At 36.9% G+C, this 14941-nt stretch overlaps 1 protein-coding gene across 5 annotated transcripts in view; it reads right to left on the bottom strand.

Annotated features, from left to right (window-relative positions):
- SLC39A11 (solute carrier family 39 member 11) overlaps positions 1-14941 on the bottom strand; it is a 327162-nt gene that overhangs the window by 105921 nt on the left and 206300 nt on the right. For all 5 annotated transcript variants that reach the window (XM_087925014.1, XM_087925016.1, XM_026701720.2 and 2 more), the window contains one exon: positions 9892-10062. In XM_087925014.1, coding sequence (XP_087781140.1) covers positions 9892-10062 — 171 coding nt within the window. The remainder of the gene's footprint in view (positions 1-9891; positions 10063-14941) is intronic.

Raw genomic sequence — 14941 nt, 5'->3', positions numbered from 1 at the left:
AAGATATGGAACAGAATAGAAAAAAGAGCATGAAATTGAGTTTTGTGTGTGTATAAAGAAGTTCAACCCGGGACCATGCTATTTTCAAAAAAGATGTTTTACTTGTATTTTGTATGTGTGAAAACCCAAATAAAGCTTTATTAATATAATATAATATAATATAATATAATATAATATAATATAATAATATAGTGAATTTGGTTCCCCAGAGTTCAATTGTGATTAATTAATTTCAAGCATTTTCTAAATAATTATACATTTGCAGTCATGACTCTGATAACAATTCTAACAGCATCCACAATGATGGCAAGACTGTAGTTAGGCTAAAGCTGTATGATTTTCTCAAACGGACTAGAGAAAATTCATCTCTGAGGAAAGTGATCCATTTGTAGGCTCTAAGTCAGGGGTCTCAAACACAATTTACCTGGGGGCCGCTGGAGGCAGAGTCTGGGTGAGGCTGGGCCGCATAATATTATACTTTATATTATACTTTATATTTATATTATACACTAATATTATACTTTCATGTCACGGTGGGGGCCACAGGATATCGTCCTGCGGGCCGCAATTGGCCCGCGGGCCATGAGAATGAGACCTCTGCTCTAAGTGCTATTGAGAAGACACTGAAAGTCCCTCAGAGATTATATAATATATTGTATACATGACATCAGAGAGGCTACTGTTATCTAACAGAAGTTCTGCAAAACTATTCTGGGCAATCATTGGATATACATATTGGGAATGTCTTCTCATTCCATATAAATGACATGATTGATTAGCACCTTCAAGTAGAGGCACTAAAAATGTTTTGGAGACTTCCTAAAACAATGCAAACTGATTCCATTTTCTTATAACCTGCAATTCCAGAATATGAATTACTTGTGGAACTCATTTGAGGAGCAATTTTCAAAGAAAGGAAATGCTAGATAGAACACGTATGTACCTGTATTTTTACAGTCCACGTAAACAAGGAATTTCTCCTTAGCTTTCCTAACAGGTATTTTAACTGTGGCTATTACAATTATGCAAGCACTAGGATTAGGCCCACATCTTATTAGGCTTTTATTAACATTCTGAACAGAATACTTCAACACAACATATAAAACAGAAATATTTACCAGTAACACAAAGAACTTCAGAAAGAAAACAAAACAAAACAAAGCACAGCTTTTCCTTTCTGGTTCTATAATTTTACATATAGTCAGCAGGAGAGACTGAATGTAATGCAACTTTAACTGTTCACGGATAGCATCCTTTTTGGAACTAAAGTTGTCAAATAAACACCTTCTCTTACACACTCCTGCTCAATTAGCAAGAATATGCTCAGAAATGGGGACTTTTCCCTTCCTGTCCTGAACTGAGGATATATTATCAATCATAACAAGTGCTTGCATAAGTTGACACCACATTTCTTCTCTTAAGGAAAAGCATTTTTTTCAATAGTAGCATCAAAGGTTTATTTCTTTCAACAGAAATATTGATTCCCAAAGATATTGATTCCCTTCTCCTGAATATCCCTATCAGGACAGGCAGTGTGGTACCTATAGTTACCAATATGTCCCTGAAATAATCCCTTCCTGTCCATCAACTCTCAGGCCCAAAGATGCTTTTAAAAATAGTTGGTGTGCTACAAAGCAAATGTTTATTCCTAGTAATATAAATAACTACCACAAAAGTTCACTGAAAATAGCAGAGAGAATCATAAAGAAATTAATTCACCTACTTATGCATATTTTCTGACTGGCCATGCCTGTCATGGCTTCTTTTTTGAAGGGGCAAGTTTGTCAAGACAGGTACACACTCTTAAAATTTTCAATTTGAATTCTCTGTTAATTCTCTGTATAGCAATCCTATGACTATCAACATTTTTAGCATGAGCTATGCTTACTGTCAGGCTTCAAAGCATAGATAAGAATGTACCTTTTAGGCACATCCACAAGAAATTCAAGAACTTCAGATAAGTTCCATTTACTGAAGAAAGTTAAAAACCATGTTTGAAACAATATGATAACAAACCACACTGACCAACTTTCAAGAATGCTCTGACATTCTGTTCTATCTCCTTTCAATCCAAAGTTAGGACTATGATCTCCTCTTTAGTGTCTAAGATAAATGACAGAGTCAAAGTATTTGTATTGAAGTATATATGCCGCAACTCATTCTGGATAATAGAAGGATGGTGGTTTAACCAGCAGGTTGTTTGAGAAAATACACTTCATTTTAATACATCATATACTTTGGAATAAAATTCACACCTAATCTTTTTTCTGATACCTCATGGCAAATAGACACAAACAAAACTATACAAAATGCACAAATCCACGGCATATCTCTCTCTCTCTCTCTCTCTCTCTCTCTCTCTCTCCTTAAATCAGAATTTTTTATAAGCATGATTTAGCCTTCTCATTTACACCTTGCTAATTTTTATTTGTGGTAGACTTGTAAAATTTTAATTCATTTCCATTTCTTGCCATAACAACCACTGGAAGCACAAAGATTAACCAGAATAAACAGCCCCTGATTAAATGCATAATTAATGATCTAGTAGTACATTAGCAAGTACTATTCCACCATTTGGCATCTCCCATCTATATCAATTTATTCTCTTCATTTACTTCAGCTTGGAGCAAATTAATAAGCCTTTACTTCAACTCTTAGAGCCAATAAACACAAAACAGGCAGGCTAGTTGTGCTGCTTCACTCCATTATCTTTTTCATATTTCATCTAGCCCCTTTCCTGAAATAAAAACATACATGTGTATATGTTGTGACTCGTAGGCTTGAACCTGCTCTGTCAGAAGACATAGGCTCGAGTGATGAGGAAGATCTGGCATTAAGGTTTGAGCCTGCCTTGTTGAGTGACAAATGGGAGTCAAGAGGAAGAGGAGGACTTGGCTCTAAGATTTGAGCCTGCTTTGTTGGAAGTTTCGGAGTCGTCTTCCTTTCCAGAAACTTCCTCCCTGATTGTGCCTCAGGTGTCGGCAGATAATCAGGAGAGTGTGCCGGAGTCATTAGCTGAAGATCAAGCCAAGAAATGCTGGTCTGATGCAAGGCAAAGACGCAGGCAGAAACATGACATACAACGTAAAAAGAAAAGAGACTGACACGCCCCTCAGGGAATATAAGGAGGCCTGTTAGCTCTGACTTCCTGTTCAGGTCAATTTGTTTACTCGTGATAGCATCTTGGATAAACTCTCTCCGTGAGGCATTCGCTTCTTGATTTACGGTCTTGTTTGTTATTGGACTTGGCAGGCAGCTTCTGAAAGACTGTCAAGGATTCCTCCAGTCAAAGGAATTTAACTCTTGTCGTTCCTGGTCCTGTCTGTTTGTGTATTTTCCTTTGGGAATTTGGACTCTCACCTTGTGGCTACAGGTGAGACAGAACATGTATATATTTATTTTAGGAATTGTAAACATTCTGTCTCAACTTCATAATGGAAATGTCTATATATGAGCCCTTATATATGAGCCACGGTAGCGCAGTGGTTAGAGTGCAGTACTGTAGCCTCCTTCTGCTGACTGCCAGCTGCTTGCAATTTGGCAGTTAGAATCTCACCAGGCTCAAGGTTGGCTCAGCCTTCCACCCTGCCAAGGTCAGTAAAATGAGGAGCCAGATTGTTGGGGGCAATATGCTGACTCTGTAAACCACTTAGAGGGTTCTAAAAGCACTGTGAAGCGGTATATAAGTATATTACTAAATTGCTATTGCTATATCCCAAATATTAGTCAGGCAGCCTAAGTTAAAAACCATAAGTAAATTAATTTAATAAATCAATAATAAATATTTGTATAAGTGGTGTATATATCTGATTAATGAATAAATAAAAACATCCTATAAAGTAAAACACTTACTGTGCCTGCCCTACTGCCACTATTGGATTGAACACTTGTGCAAAAATGTAAGTTGCCTTTGCCCACATGGGCTCTCCATTTTACAGAGATAAAATATAATTGTTTTAATGGGAAAAACAAATCAAAGCATTTGCTGAGCATCATTCAACTCTCAATGAGTTAATGACTAATTTGTAAAAAAAAAAAAATCTATAGTACAAACTGTTTGATACCAAACTGACAAGTTTCCTTCTTTTCAAATGGAGGAAATTTTCACAAAACTTGATACTTCAGCCCACAAACTAATCTTTAGCAAACACTTTAAAGATGTATGCTTTTCAACCTGATTAACTTGTTCAAAAGATCTTTAAATATATGCTTGGTCTGTGCATGTAGTCAGTTTAAGGAAGCCCAAACATTTTAGCCAAAAAAGCAGGAAGTCAACAGCGTTTTTAATTAAACTGAACTTTAATTATTAAAAAGCCTTGACTCATGAGAACAGAAACTTGCATTGTAGTAAACGCTGAAAGGTAAAGCAAGAACATTGCTGGGACAGGGTTTAAAGCACAGGATGAAGCACTTCGTTATTTCATTGAACTGAAACATACATGCTGAAGATACTGTTCTCACACACTGCTAGCAATCTTATTTGGGGCGGTGGGGGGAGAAGACATTAATGCCATGACCTTTAAATATAAGGAGATTGTTCTGGGGCCTCTATAGTTATCTGAAGGTAGCTTTGTCCTGAACAAGGAAGATTGAAAAGGTTAGGCAGACAGACCTCACTCTAGCAACAGTGAGATTATTGCAATTGACCTATTGTAAAGAGGCGATTGTCTTCTCTTTACAGAAATTCCCTATTTTCGTCTTGAGTGACAGTAAAAAAAAAAAAAAAAAGCTCACTGTTGCACTTCTGACAAAGTAGCAGGGTAGCATTCAGAAAGATATACCAATTTTCTCTCCATCCTCATTTGAAATGACGTTTGACACTTTGCAAAAAGGATTAAGTACAATTAGAGTTGCCAGCTCTAACAAATTAACCTTTATGAGGTAAAAACCAAGATGCCCCCTTAAATTAACTGCTTCTTGGTTTTATTCTGTGCCTGAGTTTTAAAAAGGAAAAACACTTCTTAAGGTTATTAACACCATGCCATTAGTGAGAATAAGTACAAACAGCGACTTCACAGTCAGAATTCTACAGGTTTGTCTTTGCCATATTATCACAATTCCAAGCCAAAATAAGTACAATGTGAACAACTATCAGAAGCAGAACAGGGTTGATGGTACAACAGTGGAACTGCATCCAACAAAGATGCTGAAGGAAGCCATGATGGTTTTAATTCCCCTCCGATGTCTGGGGAATTTTGGGAGTTGAAGTCCACAGATCTTGAAGTTGCCAAGGTTAGCAACTCTTGCTATAAAGCCAGGAAAAGAAACATTAATATCCATATTAACACATATAACCCATAGATTTTTTTTTATGCATTTAGGAATTAGCTTTTCTCAAGAGTTTGACTTGATCTCCATGCTTAAGTCTTTGACCTGCCAAAGTAGTAGAAGAATTATAATGTCCTATTTTTTTGCTCACAAGAGAGCAAATTCTTTCTGGAGCACAATAACTGACATTAATGTGTAAATATATTGATCTTCTTATACTCATAGGCTAACAATTTATAGAAGTTTTTTATCTTTGTGTCTTACTGTGTCCAAAACGATGTCTTTGCCTTTTAGATTTAAAGATCTTCTACCTAATTAGAACTTATCTTGGAAGTTCTGATATTTTCCTTAAAGTTTAGTTCTTATTTTCTTTATTTTAAAGCAGACTTTTCCAGATATGTTTGAAGAAACCTTTCTAGTGAAATGAACAGATTTTCAATTTGCCATGTAGCTTACACATAAGTCAGAAGATATTATGCTTATTATTATTAAGTTGAATTACTGCTCCCATCTGTTGATGCCTGATTGGGATTTTAAGTGCTAAAATATGGATCATATTAAAGGTCAGCTTCCAGGGAGAAACCTGTTGTGGATTTCCCAGTTCCCCAAAATGAAACAAACAGAAATAGCATCCAGACAATGAGAAGTTCTAAACTGCACACCACTTAATATCATAGATACATAGAGTTGTGGTGGCACAGTGGTTAGAATGCAGTATTGCAGGCTCCATGCAGTACCACCAGGAGTTCGATCCTGACCGATTCAAGGCTGACTCAGCCTTCCATCCTTCTGAGGTTAGTAAAATGAGGACCCAGATTGTTGGGGGCAATATGCTGACTCTGTAAATTGTACTGTAAAGCAGGGGTCGCCAACCTTTTGGACCCCAGGGACTACCAAACTCATAATTTTAGATCCCGGGGACCACTAATATGAATTTTGACTGACAGTGGCTTGCTGACATTAGTGGGAGAGAGAGAGAGAGAGAGATTTGCTCTAACCTCTCTCTCTCTCTCTCTCTCATACACATACACACAAACACACAGAGGCAGGGGTGGGATTCAAATTTCTCAACAACTAGCTCCTGGGCATGTTCTAATTTGTGAGTATGGCTTAGTGGTCATGTAACTGTCTGGGCATGGCTTGTATGTAAATATTATAAATATTGATGTAAATATTGATAGTCTTTTTGCTGAGAGCTGATGTGGAGGCTCCTTGCCCTTCCATGCTGTCTGCTGACGGGATCTGTTCAGCCATTTTGACAGCTTTTTTAGCCCATCTATGGATGGCAGTTGCTCCTATTAAAATGGTGCTAAGTGGGGCTGGGCTCTGTGGCAGCAAGACCAGCAAGATGGGGTAGCCAACTCCTGTAACCACACATCTCTTGAGGCTGCCTGAATTATAATAAGCTGTCTGGTTGGAGATTTTGACAACTGAAGGTCACTGGTGACCTAAATGGCTTCCTGACTAGCCTGTGATAATCAGTCAGTTAAATACAATGAAGCTGCTAAAGCCGCAAGATTGGAGCAATTAAGAAGCCCCAAAACAGCTGTTAAGCAGTTGCAGCACTTCAAACAAGTGGCGCTTGGGCTAGCGGTGCCTCAGGCAAGCGGCGAGCTTCCCTCGCCTGGGAGATTACTCCCTCTGCTGCGTTGAGACTGGAATCGAAGTTCGGCTAGAGGGAATGGTTGCGTCGATACAGATGGAAAAAAGCCTCCGCAGCACTGTGAAATCAAACCTGCCAGCACAAGATATCAGAATGAAGAATGCAGCGTTTCTACCCAAAGATTTGAGAGCCAATCTTTTGCCATGTCCCTATGGGGCAAGACTGAGTCATGAACTGGGAAAGTGACAGTTGACAGAGAAGCATGGTAAAAGTTTAAGGACTCAGTCTCTGGGCAGAATGGCATGTGTCAACCCATATGTGGATTCTCCAATTGACGTGCCAGAAAAGCTGCAAATCGTAATATATAGAAATCAAGAGCATTTTTTTTAATTTAGTAAATCATGACAGATAATTTGTTCACCAAATTTGACATATATGTTCTTTTTTTTTTTGAAATTTCAATTGCTGCAAGCTCTAAAATAAAGGGCAGAGCCAACAGCAAAAATAGAGAAGCTGTTTCTTCTTTGCCATCTGCTTTTTATACAATATACCTTCCTTTCAACCGCTTTCTTCCTGCAGCACAGAAAAAAATCCTATATTATAGGGTAATCTTATCTATAAACAGCACTACCCTAAATCAAAACCTTTTAAAACTTTTTCCTATGGTCTATTGTGTCAGGATAGAATACATTTTCACTGTATAATGTAAGCTCATTCCTTTCCTATGTTACACAGAGCAAGAAATCTTCCACAGACGTTCAATTACATACATGTAAAGGAATAAATGGCTGAAATAACTTGATCAGTGGAATGCCTTCCAAAGGGAAGTAAGATAAAAGAATTTCCTGTTGCTCTTATCATGTAGCAATCTAGTCTTAGATTGAAACTACAGCTTTAACTTCATGCTACATCAGATTCTCATTACCTTTTACACCAGAAACTGAGTAGGGTATAAACATGTCATTTCACTTCTGCAATTTCTTCAAGAAAGGGAAAGTCTATGACTCTTTCTATGCCATTTCAAAGCTCAGTAACACTTGATTTGAGAAGTTTCTTGCATGCTTATTAGCTTCAACTCAGAAAATGCCCCAGTGGTGGGATTCAATTTTTTTACTACCCGTTCTGTGGGCATGGCTTGGTTGATGGGGCAGGGGAAGGATACTGTAAAATCTCCAGTCAGAGGTGGTATTTGCTGGTTCTCCGAACTACTCAAAATTTTCACTACCATTTTCTCCAGAACTGGTCAGAACCTGCTGAATACCACCTCTGAAATGCCTCTTGGACATTGGTTCATACAGTACATCTTGGTTATGTGGTTTTGAGAAAAGCATCAAGTTACTTTTTCCAATTTATATATGGGAAGTTTTATTTTATAATTTTTTCTCTTTTTTTATTCAAAAAGGGCATACATTTATTTATTTCAATTTGTTATGGCCACTCACTCCAACAGACTCTGGGCAACTTACAAAATCTAATGCAGTGTTTACAAAACTTTAAAATATAAATATAACAAGGCAACCTAAACTAAAACAGCTACTATAAAAAGCAACAACCACCTGCCTGTCAACACATTAATCCCAGTCATGGAACCAAAGGCAGGTTTTAAGGGATGTTTGAAATCTCAGGAAAGAGGATGCCATCACTGTCCCTGTTTCAGAGAGTGGGATCATGTTAGAATAAGCATGCTTCTTAGGTCACACAAGTTGACAACATTTAACAGAAGGGAATGCACCCATTCTGCCCAAATGTACTGGGCAGACAAATATAATGGGAGAGGGGTAATCCTTCAAATAATCAGGTCCTGTGCAATGAAGGCTTTAGAGATTTCAACCAGCACCTTGAATGACATCCAGAAGCCAACTGGTAGCCAATGCAGTTCACATAACAAAGGTGGCACGTGTGTACAACAAGGAGTGATATCTCTTTCAAATTAGCCAAATCCACTAAAATATTTAAATGAATGGAAATGTGATGTTCAAATCATTCAGCAATCTGTTTATTTAAAATTCTTTACAATTATTTTGTCTACTTATCTGACTTTGGCTGAAGAAGACTTGATTCTTTGCTGCAATCAAAATCAGTGGCAAACTGATTTCTTTAAATCACAATATATTTCAAGAGAATGATACATGGTACCCCAGAGTGGAAGCACATGAACTGAAAAAATGCTAATGAGGTTCAGCCCCATTTAGTATTTTGATGGGAGAAATCTCAGAATTCTATGCTTGACAGAGAAGTTGACAAGGCATATGGGAAGACATAGGCAAAGTATGTCTCCTATAACTGTTGCTTCAAAGATTTAGGAGATCAAAGAGCTTTAAGATTCTCTATTCAGGTTAAAGGCTGTTAAAAAGAATATCAAATGAATATCAAAAAGTATGGGCAATATTTTTGTTCATTGGGGGGAAATAGTTCAATTGTAATTTTTCTTCACACCATTTATTTCAATAAATATTGATAAGGTAAATTATGAGAATTGTACTTGTACAGAACAACAAATTTGAACCAGCTGACAAAGAGCCTGATATCTCTTATTGCATCCACAACAATGGGATTTCCATACTTTTTAATGTTGAATAGTGGGCTCTATGATACATCCTTTAGAGCAGAGGTCCCAAACTTGCCAACTTTAAGATTTGTGGACTTCAGAATTCTGGGAATTGAAGTCTACAAGTCTTAAAGTTGGCAAGTTTGGGGACCCCTGCTTTAGATAAAGTTCCCTTAAGTTGAGCTCAGCTACTGGCAACTACATAAACCTTCTTTTTTTTCATTAAGAATTACATTCAATTCAAAGTAAACTTAGAAGGCCATTCATCATTCCTGCATTATAGACATGATTATAATGCCAACATCACTCACTGTACTGAATCTATTAGCAGTCACTTTATTAACCTTATTTACCAAATCTGAAAAGCATCTAGAGTATTACTTGGATGCTCCTTAAGACCATAATGAAAACCCTACCTTTGTTATTTTCGGTCTGAGAATTAGAGACACCAAAAGAGCGAAACAGGACTTACCAGGAATGTTGTGTATTGTTATTGCAAAAATCAACAGCATGATCCTCCTCCAACTGCTGCTTGCTGGAGCAGGAATGTTGTCTTTGAGAGTGTGGGACACTGCAGGAAGATCTGGCTGATTATGTGCAACACCTTTCCTCCTTTGATATGGTTCCCCATTTTCACCTTTGTCTAGAGTAAAAATTAAAAAGAAGTTTATAAAACTTTAGGTTGCTGTTAGAAATGCTTCAAATAAAGAAATAAAGAAGAGATATGTTGATAAGCATATAGAGTTCAATATTAACATAAACCAGTTTTCCCTAATATGGTTCCACCCACATGTGTTGGAAAATTGATTGAAAATTAAGGGAATCCTTCATATGCAGAAGGCATTCGTTGGGGGGGGGGGACAGGGGGGGGATGACACACGACCTGAAATGAAATATTTAATTAGAATTAAAAGCCTACAAAATATAGAAATGCAATAGTATATAAATAAAACGTTATCCAACTAAACAAGACAGACACAGACTTCAACGGATAGTTAGAACTGCAGAAAAAAACATTTGGTACCAGCCTGCCTTCCATTGGGGACCTGTATACTGCATAAGCAGTAAAGAGGGCTGTGAAAGTATCTACAGACCCCTTACATCCTGGACATAAATTGTTTCAACTTCTTCCATCAAGATGACACGACAAGGCATTGCATGCCAAAACAACTAGACACAAGGACAATTTTCCCCCATGCCATCACACTGCTAAATAACTAATTCCTACAACACTGTCAAACTACCTACTAGGGCTGTATTACTGTTATACTTCTCATGTTTTTTATTACCTATTCCTTATCTTCTTATGACTATAACTTTGTTGCTTGTATCTTACAATTTATATTAAATGTTTTATTTTGTATCCTAGTATGATTTGTTGATTGCTTATTTAGTATCCTATGACTATCACTTATTGTATCTTATGATTTATAATGAATGTATTGTATGATTATAATCATGATTTATCACTTGTTGCTTGTATGTACACTGAGAGTTTATGCACCAGAGACAAATTTTTTGTGTGTCCAATCACACTTAGCCAATAAAAATGTCAGGCTACGAATGGGTGAAGGATAAGGATAAAAATAATATATAGTCACAAAATAAGAAACGTGTATATACAATGACACAATAACTGTTAATGGAAGTGAGATTTTTGTATTTTTTGTTTTTAAATAATAATTTTTTTTCAAAAAAAGATGTCAGGGTAATGATGATTTAATAGCTTACCAACTGCTGTAATGATGTAATGGTGATGCAGTGGTAGTAATGAGCCAGCAGGGTTATTTGACTGCTACCACTTTAAGAAGCTATATTATAAGAGAGGCACTGTTGGGGCGTATCTCTCTCTCTCTGTGTATGTGTGTGCGTGCATGCTTCCATGCTAACTGATTGTTTGTCCTTTGCCTAGTACGTGTACATGTATATGCTTTGTAGAGATAAAACCACTACATTTATTATAACAAACCTCTGTGCCCTGTAATTGCTCCTGGGTTGTCTCACATAGTCATGCTGTGTGCACTCTGACAAAAGAATTCTGTTCTGTTCTGTTCTGTTCTGTTCTGATAGATAGATAGATAGATAGATAGATAGATAGATAGATAGATAGATAGATAGATAGATATAGTGAGTCTGAATGGACAAGTAACCCCACAATTTGGGACTTTTTCATATATCCCAGGAATAATTTGAAATGAGAGCTTATTGCTTTTTGCTACATTATTGTAAAGGTCCATGGATGTTTTATTAACATGAATGCAAACTACAGTGGGCAAAAAAAAAGTCTAAAATCAAGTAAATTGTGCTACTAACATTTTATACCATAATCCTAACACAATATTAGCATAAAGAACTTCACAGATTATGTACAAGAGGTATTTCCTAATAGAGTAGAATTACAATCTGAAAGCAGCAAACAAACAGAGAAGAAAGAGTCCAGGATGAAAAGAATACATATGAGTATGTAGTAATACAATTATTGCTGCACGAAATGATAGAGTGTTCGTTGGTTAACTCTTTTAAAAAACATTGTCACATTATACTTATTCTTCTCTTTTCTTTCTGACAGCGCTGTCTTGAAAAGGTCTCTCTGATTTAAAAGCCAGTATGCGGAAAGCAAGTGTAAATTAAGGCCCTAGAAAAAGGGCAAAACATTCAGCATTTTGAAGTACAATATTGGATTCTTTCCATCGATTAGTAAAACTAAGAAAATTCTACGATGTTAAGATAACCAGGCCAGTGTTCCTGAAATTTACATAGGCAACAGCTGTATTCTGATTACAATTATCTGACATTTTAAAAGCATATTGACTCTCTTTAGGTGAACCAGCTTAAAGTGTCCAGGCAAACTAATAAGTTTCAGAAGTCATTTGAAGACATTTCTCAATTAATGCCAGTTGCTTCCCACGCCATTTCAAAGCCTTTTAATGCTAATGTTCATGTTGCACATAACTTGGCTGCCCCTGAAACCCTGTAACAGATTAAATGCTGGCTTAGGAACAGAGAAGAGGAAGCCAACAGGTAAAAACAAAAATAACATGCAATCTTGCATCCTGCCATTTGAAATAACAGTTTTGAAAGAGAAGGGGAGAACCGGAACAGTATAAAAACATTCAGTGATACTGTAGAAAATCTGGTCTGTCACCAGTGTCAGTGCAAGTTGTTCAAACAAGTATTAAATAATAAAAAGGAAACACAAACTGGCATCTAAATACATTAAAATAAACAGGTCCTCCAAACCAGATGTTTGTACCCTGTAAAAATGCTAATATCTCATAATGGTTTGGCAAACATGAGGAGTCGAACAAAACCGGGTGAATTTAGTCACCTTATTGTTGTTGTAATGATACAAACTCAGATCCAGCTGTAGCCTACAAAGTCATTACATTTGGAAACAGGGACCATGAAAGCTATAGTGAAAGCTGGCTGAGTAATTCTCAGGAGGAGTTGAAGTCCACAAGTCTTATAGTTACCATGGTTGGACATCCCTGATATATGACATAGGGAGGGCGGGGAGATGAGAAAATAAAAATTATCCCCCAATACATTGGAGGAAAAAATCAGGCAACCACAGACCAGCTATATCCATTCAGGGCATCACTTCCCTTCCAAAGCCTTGTAACTTCTGGCCCACCAAATATTTAGCCCTAGGGGTAAACAGTACTGTAACTGACAAAAAAATTATGTTTTGTATCCAAACACTGACTCATAAAACCTATAAGAAAAAATGAATAAAGGTAAGATCAAGAATAAAATCCTTTTTGTATTTTGAGAAATAAAAAAATATAATATTAAAAAAGAATAAAAACTTGAGTTTTTCATTAAAACCGTTTTAGTATCAGGCAAGGAAGGATAAACTCTCTCACAAAACCGCTCATGACTACATGTATACAACCATGACATTTTCTTGTCAACAAGACAGAGGTGACTTCAGGAATGTTTTATCAAGTTCCCAGACTGTTATAGCCTTTGGATGCCTTCTACTCAAATCCTTTCCAGCTCTGATTCTACTTTGCTGTTTTGAGATCTTCCAAAATCAAGTAGGCACTGCTGTTCCCTTTTGTTCAAAATCAGACTTGGTACCAGATCATGACAGTCAACACACATATTGCTCAACTTATTTTTCAGCATAAATGTGTATCTTTTGAACATTCAAGTAACTCAATCTAAGACCTTCTCCAAGAAAAGCTGCCTTAAATATTAGCCAGATAGAATGACAAGGATGCTGTTGTTGGTAAGACAAAGAACAAAATAAGATATATTAAATATCTTAACCATCCGATAACTAAATATCTTAGTTGTTTTATAATACAACACATTAAAATATAATCTGAATAAAAGCATATATACTATAATCAAACAAAAGACAGGTTGTAATAAAGTTTAGTTAATTGATTGAACTACAAAATGAAAATACCATAGAAACAAAGCAGCATTAGGACAGTGATTCATAAGCTAAACAATATATTAAAACCAATTCAAGTGCTTGGGAAATTGGAAATGTACAAACTGATGCCAGTTTGTTAGATCCCATGCAGTTTCCATACCGAGCAAATAGATTGACAGATGATGCTGTTAACATGGCTCTGCATTACATCCGACAACACCTCGAATCTCCAAATACCTATGCAAGGGTCCTCTTTGTAGACTTCAGTTCAGCATTCAATACCATCATTCCAGACACTCTTCTAAGTAAACCAACTAGCGGTACCTGAACACACTTGTAAGTGGATCCTAAGCTTCCTAACAGACAGGAAGCAGCAGGTGAAGCTAGGCAGAATCACATCCGATACCTGTACAATCAGCACAGGGGTCCCCCAAGGCTGTGTGCTATCTCCACTTCTCTTCTCTCTATATATCAATGACTGCATTTCAAATGATCCATCTATTAAAATACTGAAGTTTGCTGATGACACAACAGTGATTAGTCTCATTCGAGACAACAATGAAACTGCATACAGACAGGAGGTTATACATTGCCTCGTGGTGTAACCGGAACAATCTGGAACTGAAACACACTCAGAAACGTAGAAATGGTGGTAGACTTTAGAAGAAACCCTCCCATACTATCATCTCTTACAATACTAGACAACAGAGTATCAACAGTAAAGACCTTCAAATTTCTAGGTTCTACTATATCACATGACCTAAAATGGACACTAACATCAAAAACGTCATCAAAAAAGCACAACAAAGAAGGTTCTTTCTGAGCCAACTCAGAAAGCTCAAACTGCCCAAGGAGCTGCTGATACAGTTCTACAGAGGAATTATTGAGTCTATCATTCTGCACCTCTATAATTGTCTGATTTGGTTCTGCAACCCAACAGGACAGACACAGATTTCAGAGGATAATTAGGACTGCAGAAAAAACAATTACTACCCACTTGCCTTCAATCGAGGACCTGTATACTGCACGAGTCAAAAAGAGGGCTGTGAAAATATTTACAGACCTCTCACATCCCGGACATAAACTGTTTCAACTCTTTCCCTCAAAACGATGCTATAGAGCACTGCACACCAGA

This window comes from Pseudonaja textilis, chromosome 2, assembly GCF_049901715.1.
Source record: "Pseudonaja textilis isolate UNSWEBS1 chromosome 2, rPseTex1.2, whole genome shotgun sequence".
Classification (NCBI taxonomy): domain Eukaryota; kingdom Metazoa; phylum Chordata; class Lepidosauria; order Squamata; family Elapidae; genus Pseudonaja; species Pseudonaja textilis.
The sequence above is the reverse complement of the archived record's forward strand: the minus strand, read 5'-3'. Positions and strand labels throughout refer to the sequence as shown.